This window comes from Boleophthalmus pectinirostris, unplaced genomic scaffold (genome assembly GCF_026225935.1).
Source record: "Boleophthalmus pectinirostris isolate CB_2022bp ecotype Guang Dong unplaced genomic scaffold, ASM2622593v1 HiC_scaffold_5, whole genome shotgun sequence".
Taxonomy (NCBI): domain Eukaryota; kingdom Metazoa; phylum Chordata; class Actinopteri; order Gobiiformes; family Gobiidae; genus Boleophthalmus; species Boleophthalmus pectinirostris.
In genome coordinates this window covers 18,478,709-18,493,317 of record NW_026571404.1, presented here as the reverse complement: position 1 = coordinate 18,493,317, position 14,609 = coordinate 18,478,709, and the positions used below count along the sequence as shown (strand labels likewise).

The window sequence follows — 14,609 nt, the reverse complement described above, 5'->3', positions numbered from 1 at the left end:
TAATAAGCTGCTATATATTCCAGAGACATGAGGAGTTGTATGGGAGCTGTGCTGTAGGTAAGTGGGACAGTTGATGGGGACATGTTTAAAAGGAGCAGGTCCCTGTGCCTCTCGTCCTCTGGCTCTGAGCTGCAGCCACCAGACTGAATTATACATGTGCCTGTCATGTGCTGTTGGAGCAGGGGGTAAACTTCTTTCATTTACATAAAGTAACAAGGATCAAGGAGAAATTGTAATATCTATAGTGAGAAAAGTTTGTAGGCCTTTAATTTTTGACTGATGTACCTTTTAGAGGTCACACAGTATAATAAAGTTAAGTGAAGTAAATAAAAAGTAAATAGCTATCATTTTTTGTCCATTATGTAAGTGATACCCTGTCTGCCCCCTTTGTTTATATGATTTTATTTTATTTATTTATTAATTTTTTTTGGACTGAGTTGCCCAAATGAAATACAATAAAGTAAACAGGTTCACTCTTCATTCTTACTTTGACTTGACTTATAACTTACACATTTCATGCGAAGTATATGGAGACTTTAGAGCTATTGTGGTTCAGTTTGTCCTCTGCATTTAACCACCCTTAAATTATACCTCACAAAAGCACGTGACCTGTTGTTTATGTCAACATATTGGAGGTCAAAATATCTATCTATCTATCTAAGATCTGAACCAAGGTGTAGTATTTGTATGTGATAAAATAAGAAGGATGTGCTGTGTGTTTTTCACTTTCGGCACAGAATCCTCCCCCGGTCCTCACTTTCGCCAGCATAGAATCTCCTCCTCAATTTCCACACCGCGCAGGACAGCTACGTTTCTGATTTCGACCCCCATTCTACTTACCCTGGCTGTTATCAGGAACAGATATGATGGCTTGGAGATCAACAAAGATCTCACGCTACAAAATCTTTATAACCCTCTAACCCCTTGTAACATTTCAGTTCTTGGTTGGTGTAGGACAACATAGAATGAATTAAGTAGTTATAAATATCTGGATATTGGACGTTAGAATTAGGGATCTATTCCACAACCCAGGAGGATGATTTTAGCATTATATCTTTCTAATGATGGCTGATCTAACAAGCTGGCAATTTCGGACAGTTTTATGTTGTTTGCGCTCTTTAAAGTAACCATGATTGTATTATAGTAACTGAATAACACCTTCCGGATCAATCCCAACCTTGACCTCTAGTGTGGCTGTCAAAACATTAAATCACGTGACTGCCACATCACACGCCAATCCTTAATAAAACCTGTTAATTGTTAATCATGGACTCAGAGTTGCTTGGGTCCATAAAGATGTATTTTTTTATGGCTCAAAAAATACTTGTATACTAGCATGCACTCTTGAATGGGCTGATCTTCTTCCTTATATGATCTCTGACTCAGTGTGGTGGTGTTACCTGGTGTATGTTTAATGCCATATTGTGGAACATTTCGAATAACATCTTCAAGCAGGTGGCATACTCTCAGAAAAGCTTTTAAAGTAGAATGGACATGTGTATATGTTTTAATTACTTTTGCCATTATAAAATGATCACAATCTCCACAGTTGAGGACCACCAATTCAAAGTGTAATCTGAGTGCCCAGCTGTACACACTGTCTACTTCTCTATTGGTTTATGTGCCACTAATTACCCTGCACTGCTCCAGTCTATTGACTAAATCACGAGATACTAAAGTAATTTCAATCAATGTGTTTCTATAGACGTGTTACAGTAATTGTCTCGGTTCAAGTTACGCCATTAAAAACTATTGATTATAATAGAGATAGATATAAGCAGGCAATATTAGATGCAAAACATTACAAAAGGCTTTTATTTATGGTTTCATATTCCCTCCTGTTACAGACCGTTCACTGTAATTAAATAGATTACCATATCTAATCACAACAAACCCTTATGTAAGAAAGAGTCAGCTTTCAAAACTCCAGTAAATCATACACAATTCAGAAATATTCATAGTCTTTATGTTTATATAGAGTAGACTGTGGACCTCTACCAAGGCATTGTTAAAGCATTTTATTATTAGCTGTGTAGTGGGCAAATGAACAATAAATTAACTGAGAGGTTAAAACATAACCCTCTTGATGTTTGCACTTACCCGACTGTAACATGATTACCTGATCTGTTTAATCCACCCATAGACAGGCAAAGAACTTAAGGTTTGAAAGACACCTGTGTTTTCCTCTTTCTTATTTTCTCTCTGTCACTCTTGCTTCCTCTCTCTCACAGCATGGCATTTAGTGAGTGACACAAGCAGGGCTAATGAAATATTCTCTCTTTCTCTCTCTCACTCTCTCTTTTTCTCTCATTCTTGCATTCTTTCTCTCTCTCTCCCAGCATGTAGTTTTGTGAGTGACATGAGTCGGGCTAATGAATGATGGAACAACTCAGCAGCTGCGTTAGAGTCAGATTTAGCCCTGGTTACATCTGCTGCTGCACCACACAGACTCTACATAGACTCTACACAGACTCGCTCCTACGGCAGAAAAAGAGCCCCTAACACAAGAACCAAAACTAACCTGAACGTCAGCAGAGATGGAGATGAGCTTTTATCAAGTGAATGTTTGTTCACCCGGGCGAGGCGTGTTTGTTAAAGGCTTCGGTTCATCATCCAAACATGTTGCACCTGAAACTTCCCCCATCTGTGAGTTATGAGAACTCCAAACATATCCATACACAGTACCATCAATTTGACTCACTTTGACTATCAAAGTGAGCAGATTTGTAATCTTGGATTAGTATCTTGCATTTATTCAATTACAAGTGTTAATATTATTCAAAACACCTTGAAAAACATGCATTCCTTCTTACTTCAGGACAAATGATTTGACAATGGGTTAAAGAAAAAATACTTTTCCCACTGGTAAATTTACTGTCTATCTTAAGTATCTTGATGATCATCATCATCATCATGAAACTGGTGAAATATTATGAGACATCAGGATTAAAATTTAAATCATTTCTGAAATCAAGCCTTTTAAAGCAAGGCTTCAAGCTGGTGTAGATATGCACGAATGGTTTAATAATGACCTCACGATTTGTGTGAAATTTAATAAGAAAAAACAGATTGATGGTATTGATATTGTGAAGTGAAACTGTTAATGAGTTTTGCATTTTTATGCCATTAAAAGCAGCAAATATAAGCCCAAATAAAACTGGGAAATGAACATTTCAGACTCTGTAGGGAGCAGTTGTCAAACAGTCTTTCAAACATTCGTAGGCAGATCATTTGGCATTGTGACGATTGATGATCAGACATAGTCCTGAGTCCTACTTGAGGAGGCAGAGGAGCAGCAGAGGTAGCAGCAGCAGGTGCTGTTGGAGTCGAGGAGGTCGTGAGGAGAGGTTGGTCAGGTTGCAATCGTTACTATAGCAGCAGTGAACTTTGACCCCAGGCGCCCGGTAGCCCTGACTGTTGGCCTGACTGCAGAAGGACTTGTATGAGCAGGACTTCATCACTCCACCTGAAAAGCAATAAATAAGAGAACGGGTCACACTGGGCTCCACTATAATGATACAACTACCTTTGTACTTGTATGAAAGTTTCATGTAAGGATGCCTTTGATACTGAATAAAGATATACAGTTACCGTATTGCCAAAAACATATTTATTTGAAAACAGTCGTACCAAATGACATTCCAGAGTAGTTCCAGAGGAAGTCAGTTTAAATTTGCACTCCAAAGGAAGTTCCCACATAATGTTCAAAAGAGAAAATCTATTTTAAACCAAATGACTAATCTCAGTTGATTCTCAGACAGTGGTACTGGTACCATTGGAGGTACAAGAGGCCCTTTGCACTTTTTGTATTTATTTGTTTCATTTAGAGACAAATCAATATATGTTTTTGCCTACTATTTTAGCCACACTTGAGTCCTGTTTTAGACCTGGTTGAGCGTGGTATTAGTGCTGGTTTAGATTTGGTGAAACACAGAAACCATATATTGGTATTTCTTAAATGTGCACTTTCAAGTGGAGGGTCTGCTGAATGCTTGTCTCCATGAAGACATAATTGCTTTGTCTGGGAATTTCCACAATGTGGCATTAAACTTATCTATCTCTATGGCAGCAGATGAAGTCACTAGGCCAACTTATTAAGATGTCAAGATGTTTTTCCAAAGTATTTTAAGTAAAAAAAACACCTGTAATTGAATAAATGCAAGATAGATTAGTTTAATGCCACACTGTGGAACATCTCGGACCCCCCACCATCAGAAAAGTTATGTAGTGCACCTTGGTACTTGAAATGAAACGTTTAGAAACTTCTACAAACATTTACTAGATTATTGTTTGTGTGTCTGAACCTTGAAAGACAAGCAGCCTGCAGTCTTCCACTCTCTTTTGCAGAGTTAGATGTAAACCAGGGACCCAGAAAATCATCAGTTTAGATGAGAGAATCTCTGTACCTCACCAGAGTGTATTATGGTCCTGTTTTGCAGTTACATAAAAGTGGCAGCATTGGTGATATTTTGCAGTAATCTGGAGCAGAGGAGTTGCCTGGGCACCATGGACACATGGTGGCCTAATTAAAGGATATTGACTGAGTAGGAGTTCACAAAGCATTCTCTTAAAAGCACAGCAGGGCCCCCTGTTGGTTGGAAAGTGTCCCTAGACGTCAGCCAGGCACCCATTTAACACAACTATATTTACAAGGTCCTCATATGAACTAAAGTGTAGGCAGTGAGAAGAATAAAGTAGTTAAAGCTACTAGACTGTGGAGGCTGGACTCACTGTCATGGCCAAGCACCACAGCACAAGCGTCGGAGAAACTAGGACAGGGTTTGGAGCCTTGCCGGTTACAGTCCTCATTATTGGAGCCCATGCAGGTATAACACTGGAGAGCTTCACCTGAAACAGAGGGAAGACAGGTCAGCTCTGGTACAATACAAAAGACAAGTCATAAAGCTTACAGCATTTTTAAGGTGACTTTTAGTACACTTATTAAGGTCCGGGGAGCAGTTAGAGGCAGAGGTGGTTGGAGTATGCAAAATATTACTTCAAAATGATATTATTCAAGTAGAAATCCTAAGAAGTGGTCCAAGAAGTTACTCAAGTAAGTCAATACTCAACACCCAAATACTAATTAATAGTAGAAACTATATTGAAATTTTAGCATCATGACAACAGTAGTGCACACTGGACATGTCAGTCAGTTCAAGGGTTAACCAACAGCATACTGGGTAGAGTAGCCAAAATGTTACTTCAAAATAATATTACTCAAGTGGAAATGCTCAGTAGCGGTCCAAGAAATTACTCAAGTAAAAAAATAAGAAAATGTAAGTCATGTCTGAATGAGGATTGCAAGAAACACAAATGTTCAAATTATTTAATATTATGGGCATAAATGGTCACATTTTAATAGAGCACTTTTCCACCTTCAAGGCACTCAAAGTGCTTTACATTCCATTCAAACAGGGTATGCAGACACTAGGGGCAAGGTGGGTTAAGTGTCCAGCAGCAGCAGCATTCATCTGTGGGAGCTGGAATCACACCAGCCAAACTGTGGGTCAATGGATCTTCCCGCTCTACTAATGATGTTTATATCAAGAGCGGGTTTCAAAAAACCATTCATCAGATCAGTGGACAAATGTTCTTACCATCTGAGCTACTGTCGCCCCGCTTTCACCACTTGTGTCAGAAAAATACCAACTGAGCACTGGTTAGGGAGCATATGCTGGTGCAATGGTAAATAACTTTGGATTTAAAATGTTACACAATCTATGAATCTGACGCTCATTACTCTTCCAAATGACAGTGGAGAAGTGACTGCAGACAATCAGTTGTTCACTTTTGACCAGAAAGCCAATGGACAATCTTTTTAAGCCATTTTAGAACAATGTAAAATAATAATAAATTTTTGTTATAATTTAACTAATGATTCTGAAAAGCATAATATGTCTTCTTTAAATTGTCAACCACAATGCAAACCAAGTCAACCTTTCCATATGATCTCACTTAATGATGCTGGCAACAAGCTTTCAAATGACCACGTGCCTACAGTGTGATAATGGCTCCAAAATGGAGAATGACTCACCTATACTTCAAACAAAGGCTAAAACAAGAAAAACATTGGTATAACTTTCCGCCCAGCGCTCCAGTCTGTCTCTCTTAAATGTCTCACTAAAGCTCTCCAGAGGGAACAAGAGCGATTTTTTTTTTTTTTTTTTGGAGAAGTTGCTGACCTTTGAAATACCACTTCCTTTTGAAAACTCTCATCCGTCTCCTAAAATCTAAAGTGGTTCCTCTGAAACATCCTTTAATGCTGTTTCCTAAGAGGATCAAACCAAGCCGGACTTATAGCAATCACTAAAAGCCTTCAAAGCCAGTGCCACACTACAGTATCTCTTGTCTTGGGTTTCAAAATGCCATTTCGGAAATGTGTTCTCAGGTTTTTTAGGTAGTGATGAAAGAAGAGGGATGGTGGATATGAAAGGATAGCCAAATCAAAACATTTACTGAAGAATGCACAGGTACCTTGGTGGTGGGATTAAACAACATTTGGCATGAAGAGTGGAAATCCAAAATGATGAGTCTTTAGTTGTCAGAGATGACAATGACGCTCAACAGTGATTGCCCACCCCGCCGTTCTGGAACTAAATTTTCCATTCATTTTCTGAAAATTTATAAACCGTGAAGTTATTAAAACATTTCACAGAATCTTGCACGGCCTTTTTGGACTTAAAACAACTGGGTAATGGATATTAGTTACCACGTACCTGCTTAGCCTCTGCAATATCTTTGAACTCTTAATATTAGAATTTTTAAAACAGGCTATGGGAAAAATTAATGGAAACTTGACTTGTGGAACCTGCAGGCTGTCACTACTGAACTCCATATTCAAATGATATGTTAACCCACCAGAAATGTGCCTGTAAATGTTTTGGTTAAGGTTCAATTATTGCTATAATGTTACTTTCTACCTTATTTTTAAAGGTTACACAGCAGTTGTTTTATTTCTTTGTTTAATCTTATTGACTATTCTAAACCTGCATCTTCAAAACAACAATTGCAATATTATTAATCTTTTGACATGCCTCTCACCTGTAGTTAGCATTTGAAAGTGGATTGCAAGACTGGAAACAAAACTATTACATTTACATATACAGTATTATATATATAGATATTCAAATTTTGAAACAATCTACTCTTTGGACCATGAATAAAGACAGAAGGAGCTTGCACTCTCTTACACTTGAAATGCTGTAGACTAAGGGGGAAAGACATTTGACTCTATGGTGTCAGAGAATTTAAGTAATTTATCTTTCACACACATCTCAGTTTAACATTGATTCACAAAAGCTATATTTACAGCATTTCCCTTGGCATACCATTATCTAAATTGTGGCATAGTGCTGTGAAACTGGTGTCTACTGGCCTTCATAGTCTCACCACACTCCTCACCACACTCCTCTTTTGTAAGAGTCGAACGTGGCTTGAACACTCAAAGATCATACTATGTTCACTTTTGAAATCATACCATGTTGACTTGATTTTGTATTATTGATGGTAAATAAACTTCTCCTGCTTAAGACATCCAGTTGGTCTCCAGCCTTTTACTTCCACCCGTTCTTGGACAAGCTAAAAACTTCTTCAACATAGGGGCCAATGGTGATTATAAAGCAGCAAACAACATTCTCATCTAGTGTTAAAGGATGATCTTGACAATCAAATATGACAAGCAGAGAAGTCAACAGTGGGGACAAAGGAGTCTATTTTCCAAGGCTCCAGGGTCTTAGGAGCCCAGAATTAGACCTTTTTCCTATTAACTTATATTAGAGGGGGCCCATGTGAGGTTTCTTGCCCTGGGGCCTCAAATTTCTGTTGATGACAAGTCTTCAAGATCAACAAAACTACTGAGCAATTAAACACTATACAAAAGATTTAGTTTACATGCAATATTTCTCCTTTGTTTGTATTGTTTGGTTGTTTAAGTCTGTGAAAAGCCACAGGTAAGCGATTCCCTGCAGCTATAATAGGCCATAGGCAGTGTGAGGATTTTTTGAAAAGTCTATTACCAAATACTAATTCATACTAGATACCATTTTGATTTTTTAGTATCATGACATAAGTGCACACTGGACATGACAGTTACTTCCAGCAGCATACTGGAAATTCATCACTGTGGATAATATAGATAAAGTAAAACTCTTAGGTTATTTTTAACATCTATACCTACATTCAGAGCCTTGCATCTTTGTGTTATGGCTATACTTTTCTGTTGCTTCTTGCACACTGTACTTGCTCTGTTGACAAGGCAAAATAAATGCCCCCACTGGTGCTGCCTGACCCCATTCTATCCCCACTGCAGCAGCCGCTCCACACACGCTCCAGGTATTAGTACTCAGCCCTATTAAAAGATTAGCTGCTGCTGGGATGGCATGCTAACCATAGGCTACAGGATAACAAACATGAAAACAACAGAAAATAACCCAGTAAATGAGCAGCTATTTAGTCATCTCATCTGAAATCCAGTGCACTATCTAAGCAACAACTGTACAAGACCAGAATCAGTTAAAGCTCTCCAAAGATCTCCAAGGCATTTCTTCTTATGTTGTGCACTTTGTAGCTTTTCCAGTGAAGAGTCTACCACCTGCCTGGAATGTTTCACAGTATGGCAAATTAAACATCCGTGAATGTAGCTTTTGGTAGCTACCTTGACGGTAGCTTTGCATAATATTTAGTGTGACCAGACGTCCCTATTTACCCAGGACAGTGTCACTTTTGAGCCGTGTCTCTTGTCCCAGTAGATTTATCCAAAACCATTGATTTGTCCCAATTTTATACAAGAAATGTCCCTTGTGTCCCTATTTTTGACCAATCTGATACCTGCCAACAGTACAGAGAGCCACACATTGTAATTTATTTAAGTAAAATACTGAAAAGGATACTTAAAAATGACCAAAACACAAAGAAAATGTGACTATACTGGCTCACATGTTAGTCATGATTAGTCAGTTTTCCTTAATTGTGCACTTGTTTTACAATTTTATTATTACCAACCACCCCAAACCAGGGCTGTCCCAGTTTTTGATTTTGATAATCTGATCATCCTAGTAATAATGTAATGTGTGTGATAGATAAGTTAAATACTGTGCAAAGGAACTTCCCATGGTATACAATAACATTTCCCTGAAGATAAGTTACGTATTGAATCTTTAGTGATGAAAGATATACTATAGCTCTGGGCAGGAAATTCTAGCTCAGGGGTAAATGCTATTTTATTTGAGTCACAATGTACTTGCTTGTTTAGACGATGCTATAAAGTTAATTTCCATACATCAGTAAAGCACCTTCAGTTTTGATTTGTTGTAGACTGTAAACAATCCACCAAGAGTCCACCAACACAACAAACTTCAGGTGATAACTGAAATAGTTTAGAAAGGTTAACGTCTCCATTAAAACATAAAAGTCAACAATCATAGCCTTACTGTGTGTTGCTAGCAGGATTGTAGACAGCAGCAGTAGTGGACAGTACAGGGCTCCTCTCATATCGCTGGTGGTCATCTGGTCACACAATGAGAGGTCAGCCGTTTGCTCCCAAAGCCTCATGGGACATAATCTTTGAGCCATCAGATGAGCTAATATCCCTCCCAGCAGGATCAGCGCTTCCTCCAGACGCCAGCTCTGTCTGCTTGTGTCTCTGATTAGGTCAACACACACACACAGGACTACAGGGGCGCTCATGAACTTGTAACCTAAAGCAACAGGCAATGAAGGTAAAGATGTGGCTGTGTGGCTCCTGGTGTGGTTTTGTGAGAGTGATAGTGGAAGTTAAAATTGTGATTCAGATAATGTAATATAAAGTTATCGGTCAATTATTATTCATTTTTAAAGTTTGAAAAAGTAGTTATCTGAAATAAGCTTTGAAGTGATCCAATTTGCCTGCAACTTACATTTAGTCCTTTTTTGTGACTTTACCACAACACTGTTTACCACAACATTTATTACTACATGTATAATGTTTAAACTGTTGTGTTGTAGTAAGGGTGAGTTTGTCATTGTATAATTCAAGATTTAGGGGAGCACTATGCATTTGTTTTCAGTGGGACTGTTGGGCCACCTATTTATCTGCACAGAGAGATTATTGTTTTGTATAGATTGTATATTTTACTGCATTTATCCCTTTGCAAGTGTTTTTGTTGCTATAAAACACACTGAAAAACACTATGTGCACTATTTGCTATTTTTTGCCCTTTCAGTTACATTTGAAGTTAAAAATCAGATGACCTCCTTGTCTCTATGGAGACAGATATGGTTAATGTCCAGTGTTGGGAGTAACGCATTATAAAAGTAATGTATTACAGTAATGCGTTGATTTTTGCTGTAACGCAGTAATGTAAGGCATTACAGGGGGAAAAAATTTAATATTTTACTCGGTACAAATGTGAGTAACGCGCGTTACAATGCTTTTTTAACCTGGATTGAAGTGGTGGGTTTTTCTTCATAGAAATTCGCTAAAATCACCATGAAATCAGCAGCAGTGAAATGCCAGAGACGCGGCCGGATAGACCTTCAGTTAACCGCGGGCGAAAGGACCAACCCGCTGTTTAGACCTGGTTTAGACCTGAGTCACTTCTGGTTTAGACCTGGTTTACAGTCGTCCCTCGCTCTAACGCGGTTCACTTTTCGCGGTCTCGCTGTTTCGCTGTTTGTTTGTTTTTTGTTTGTTTGTTTGTTTTTTGTTTTGTTTTGTGCAATTTTGCTTGCCTTTTATTTTTAGTGTATGAACACGTATTGCGTTCCTCCCGCTGCGTCCTGATCGGCTAAGGGACTCCTGTCTACTGTACAGTACAGTACAGAATGTGTTCAGCTGCCAAATTTAAATAAATGTTCAATCTCTAGCAGTGTGCTTCTGAAGTGCTGTATGTCTGCAAGTTTTCTCTCCGACAAAATCCACAACGTCGACGAAACGTTCTGCACTGACAAAGTCTCCTGCGCTCACACCCAAAAGACAGAGGACGATGCAAACCATTGCACAAAAAGTTGGACTTCTGGACACGTTGAAGGAAGGTAGAAGTTACGCGCTGTAGCAGAATCTTGCACCGGGTCTTGTACCCGCAAATAGTTGCTGAAATCAGGACCGTGAGCCCGCGCAGCAGGGTGTCCATAAAGCGCGATCGGGCGACAGCCGCTCTTACCTCCATGAGGTGCGGAGCAGAGCCGCTCCTTTCTCCTGCGGTCACCTTCGAGCCCGTCCTCACAGTGAGTCCTGTTTTAGTCCTAGTTCAGTTCTGGTTTAGTCCTCCTCTTCAGTCCTGGAATCAGTCTGAGGTTAGTCCTGTTATAGTCCTGGTTTAGTCCTGGTTCAGCTCTGGTTTAGTCCTGGTTTAGACCTTGTTTAGTCCTGGTTCAGTCCATATACGGCTCAAAAAGTTCAGCTTTTTCGCAGTTATTTAGGTGAGAGTAACTTAAAGTAATGCAATAGTAATATAATGCCTTACATTTTAAATGCAGTAATATTGTAATGTAACGAATTACTTTGAAATGACAGTAATAAGTAATAAATAACACATTACAGTTTTAAAGTAACTTGCCCAACAGTGTTAATGTCAGACCCTCTACCAAAAAGTTACACACTAGCAAAAACAAACCTTAAGTTGTGTTTTTTTAATAACACGTTTGAGTAATCCTTGTCTACCTCCCAAAAGCTCAAAATGCTCCGCTCTACCTTATGGTGTCATGAGGTTGAGGTTATAGTTTTGAAGTTAACAGTCATCTTTTACTCTTTTTTCAGTAGCAATTGACAATTCCAGGGCTCCAGGTATGTTTTTGATGAGGAAACAACAACAACATTATAACATAGATCAGAAAATATAGCTTTATATCGGCCCTTTAATCAATTAGCGAATAAGTCAGTAGTCACATACTGCAGGATTGTTTAGTGAAGTGTATGAAGCTGAATATAAATGTTTTGTTGTTGTTCTTGTGTAAAAATCATTATCTTCAAATGCCTTCTGTACGAAATATTGAGTAAAACCTGAAATATTAGAGTCGTAAATATAAAAGGTCAGCCCACTGTTGTATTGCCGTCTTTTATTGCACGTTTGAAGCCAATGCTGTACAGTAGCTGTGCAGAGAATCAGTGTGACACGAAGACCAACGCAGTACGAAGACATCCATCCAAATTAAATTACTCCTGGTCACAACTGAATACACTCACAAGTTTATATATATTGTCATATCAAAATAAATCCCCCAAAAATAAAGTTACACAATATCATAGCTATGACAAATATCTACAAGGTTACATGAAGGAAGCAGGTCAAATGACTATCAAAATGCATTTTTTATACTTTCCGGAAGTATTTTTTACAAACATTAATATTACTATCCTTACATGCAGGAAGCTACAGATATATTTTAGTGGTGTATCAACAAGGTAGGGCTCTGTATCTCTTCTATCTTTGTCTTGTAAGAGGAGACAACAACAAGAACGGGTAAAACAGTCTTCTCCGTCAGTGGCTGTCATGGCAACATCATTAGATATAATTTAACTCAGTCATTCACGTCAACAATGTATTCTCAACAACATTCGCTCCCAAGTGATATGGTACATTTCTAAAACTTTAAAACCAGACCCCAAAACAGTACAATATACACTCACATCTATATACAGAGTGGTACAGAGGAAGCCAGTCCAGTGGATTTCTGTACATGTATGAACATAGACCCCAAAATAAAGCTTTAGTCTGTTTTAAAAGTGGGGTATTTTTGATCCAGTTTATTCCAGGGTTCCTCTTTGCAGGGTGTCATGGAGAGGCTAACTCTTCCCCATTTTGGCAATCAGCTCGTCACAAATCTTCGTCAATTCTTCGATCTCTTTGTTCTGTAACACATCGATGAAAATGTTAGGACATACTGTACATAAAATATAATGGGGACAATTTTAATCAGTGACATTTAATCACACACTTTATCTGGCAGAGGAATGGCTGTGGACCTCTCCAAGACCATATCTACATATAATTGACTGATTAAAAATGATTAGATCTCGATTTGATTAAATAATTGCACTGGCCTACATACAGGGGTTTCATTTGGTCTATACATTTAATTTAAGTCGTAGGTAAACAGAGCAGCACTGGATTGCTAGAAATGTAATGTGTTGTTGTATTTTATGTAAACCCAATTAAAACAAACTGGATACTCTCAAACAGTCAGGTAACTGCTAAGTAATTGAGTAATTGAGATACTTGTTACAAAGAAATTCAGTTTCAAACTCTACATCATAACTTGGAGAAAGCACATATTTGGCTCGCCAATCTGTTGTGACAGGTTTACGTCTAATTCCTTGCACTTTTTTATTTTTATCCATATGAAGCTCTGACGGCTTGACAGCTTGGTAGAGGTTTACACAAACTTCAGAAGTTAAACAAACCAAAATTAGATCATAGCCTGAATCCTGGCCTCGGGGAAAGATAAATATCTGGAAAAACAGAGATGGAGATGCAATATATGCACTAACCAAGCATACACTGAATATATTTTATTTCAGAATATTATGAATATACTTATGTTGTGTGGGTGCTTGAATTTCTCACACATTTGATCAGTTATCACCTCTTGTGCATAATAGTTCCTGTAGCTTAGATTGTATCTTTTATTCAATTTAGTATTTTAATTCTCAAACTCAAAGTATGTCTGAACAGTATGTCTGAACTCAAAGTATGTCTGAACAGTTCTTGTACTTTATTGTTGAGCTTAAAAGACTGCATTTCCTCACAGACGGAAAAAAAAAACAGTTCTCTTATCTCTCATGTAAAACTTTTAAATGTCACAGGCTAGTTAAATTAAAATAGGTCTTCTTATCGAGGGCTTCATTCATGCAACTTTGGCAAAGACACAATAAAACAAAGAGACAGTTTAATTTCATTCACATTATATTAAAGGGCCTGTATTACGCTATTTTCTGTTCTGTTATGATGTTGTTTCCTCATCACAAACCTGATGCTGTGTTTTGTTTCATTAACACACAAATCCTGCATATTAAGGCTGAGTTCTTCTCTCAAACTCAAAACAATCTGTTGTCATGTCATGGGAAATAGAGGAGGGGCTCCACTCCATACACCATCACTTGAATCATTTGGATGATTTCAGCCCTGTTAACTTGAGAACTACCTCTTCATGACATCACAGGGTGGAACAGAGCATTTGGAGCTTTGAAGATGTAGACAGACTAATAATAAAGGGTTACTCAAACTGTGTGAATGCAACAAAACACAACTCCAGGTCAGTTTTTGAAGAGGTACCAACATTATAACATGGCTAAAAGTTCACAAGAGTCCATTCGTGTAATATAGGACATTTAATTGTAATTTCCTGACCTTCTGTTCTAGTGTCCTCTCCAGTGAGTCCACCTTCATCTGCTCCTTGCGCAGACTGGCCTGGTATGCCGCTTGCTCCTGTTTGGACTTGGCTCGCACTTGTGCTATCTCTGCATTGGCCCTGGACACAACACAAATGCAAAGTCACCTCTTCATACCCTCCACAACACTTATGTAAACAGGCTTACATTTGCAAAGCTTGTGTACAAGTAGCTTACATTATAAAAACCTTACATTAAATAGCGCCAGTGTGTTAGACTAATCTATAGAAACAGTTAATTACAT

At 38.3% G+C, this 14,609-nt stretch overlaps 2 protein-coding genes across 7 annotated transcripts in view; both read right to left on the bottom strand.

Annotated features, from left to right (window-relative positions):
* Positions 1-3,272: 3,272 nt before the first annotated feature.
* Positions 3,273-9,504, bottom strand: ly6pge (lymphocyte antigen 6 family member pge). Its single transcript, XM_055162964.1, has 3 exons — positions 9,429-9,504; positions 4,732-4,848; positions 3,273-3,466 (listed from the first exon to the last, which is right to left on the bottom strand). The coding sequence occupies exons 1-3, from the start codon at positions 9,502-9,504 to the stop codon at positions 3,273-3,275; spliced, it is 387 nt and encodes a 128-aa protein (XP_055018939.1).
* Positions 9,505-12,016: 2,512 nt separating this feature from the next.
* tacc2 (transforming, acidic coiled-coil containing protein 2) overlaps positions 12,017-14,609 on the bottom strand; it is a 45,619-nt gene continuing 43,026 nt past the window's right edge. For all 6 annotated transcript variants that reach the window (XM_055162384.1, XM_055162379.1, XM_055162380.1 and 3 more), the window contains 2 exons: positions 14,325-14,445; positions 12,017-12,826 (listed from right to left, as the gene is read on the bottom strand). In XM_055162384.1, coding sequence (XP_055018359.1) covers positions 12,761-12,826; positions 14,325-14,445 — 187 coding nt within the window. In that variant the 3' untranslated portion in view covers positions 12,017-12,760. The remainder of the gene's footprint in view (positions 12,827-14,324; positions 14,446-14,609) is intronic.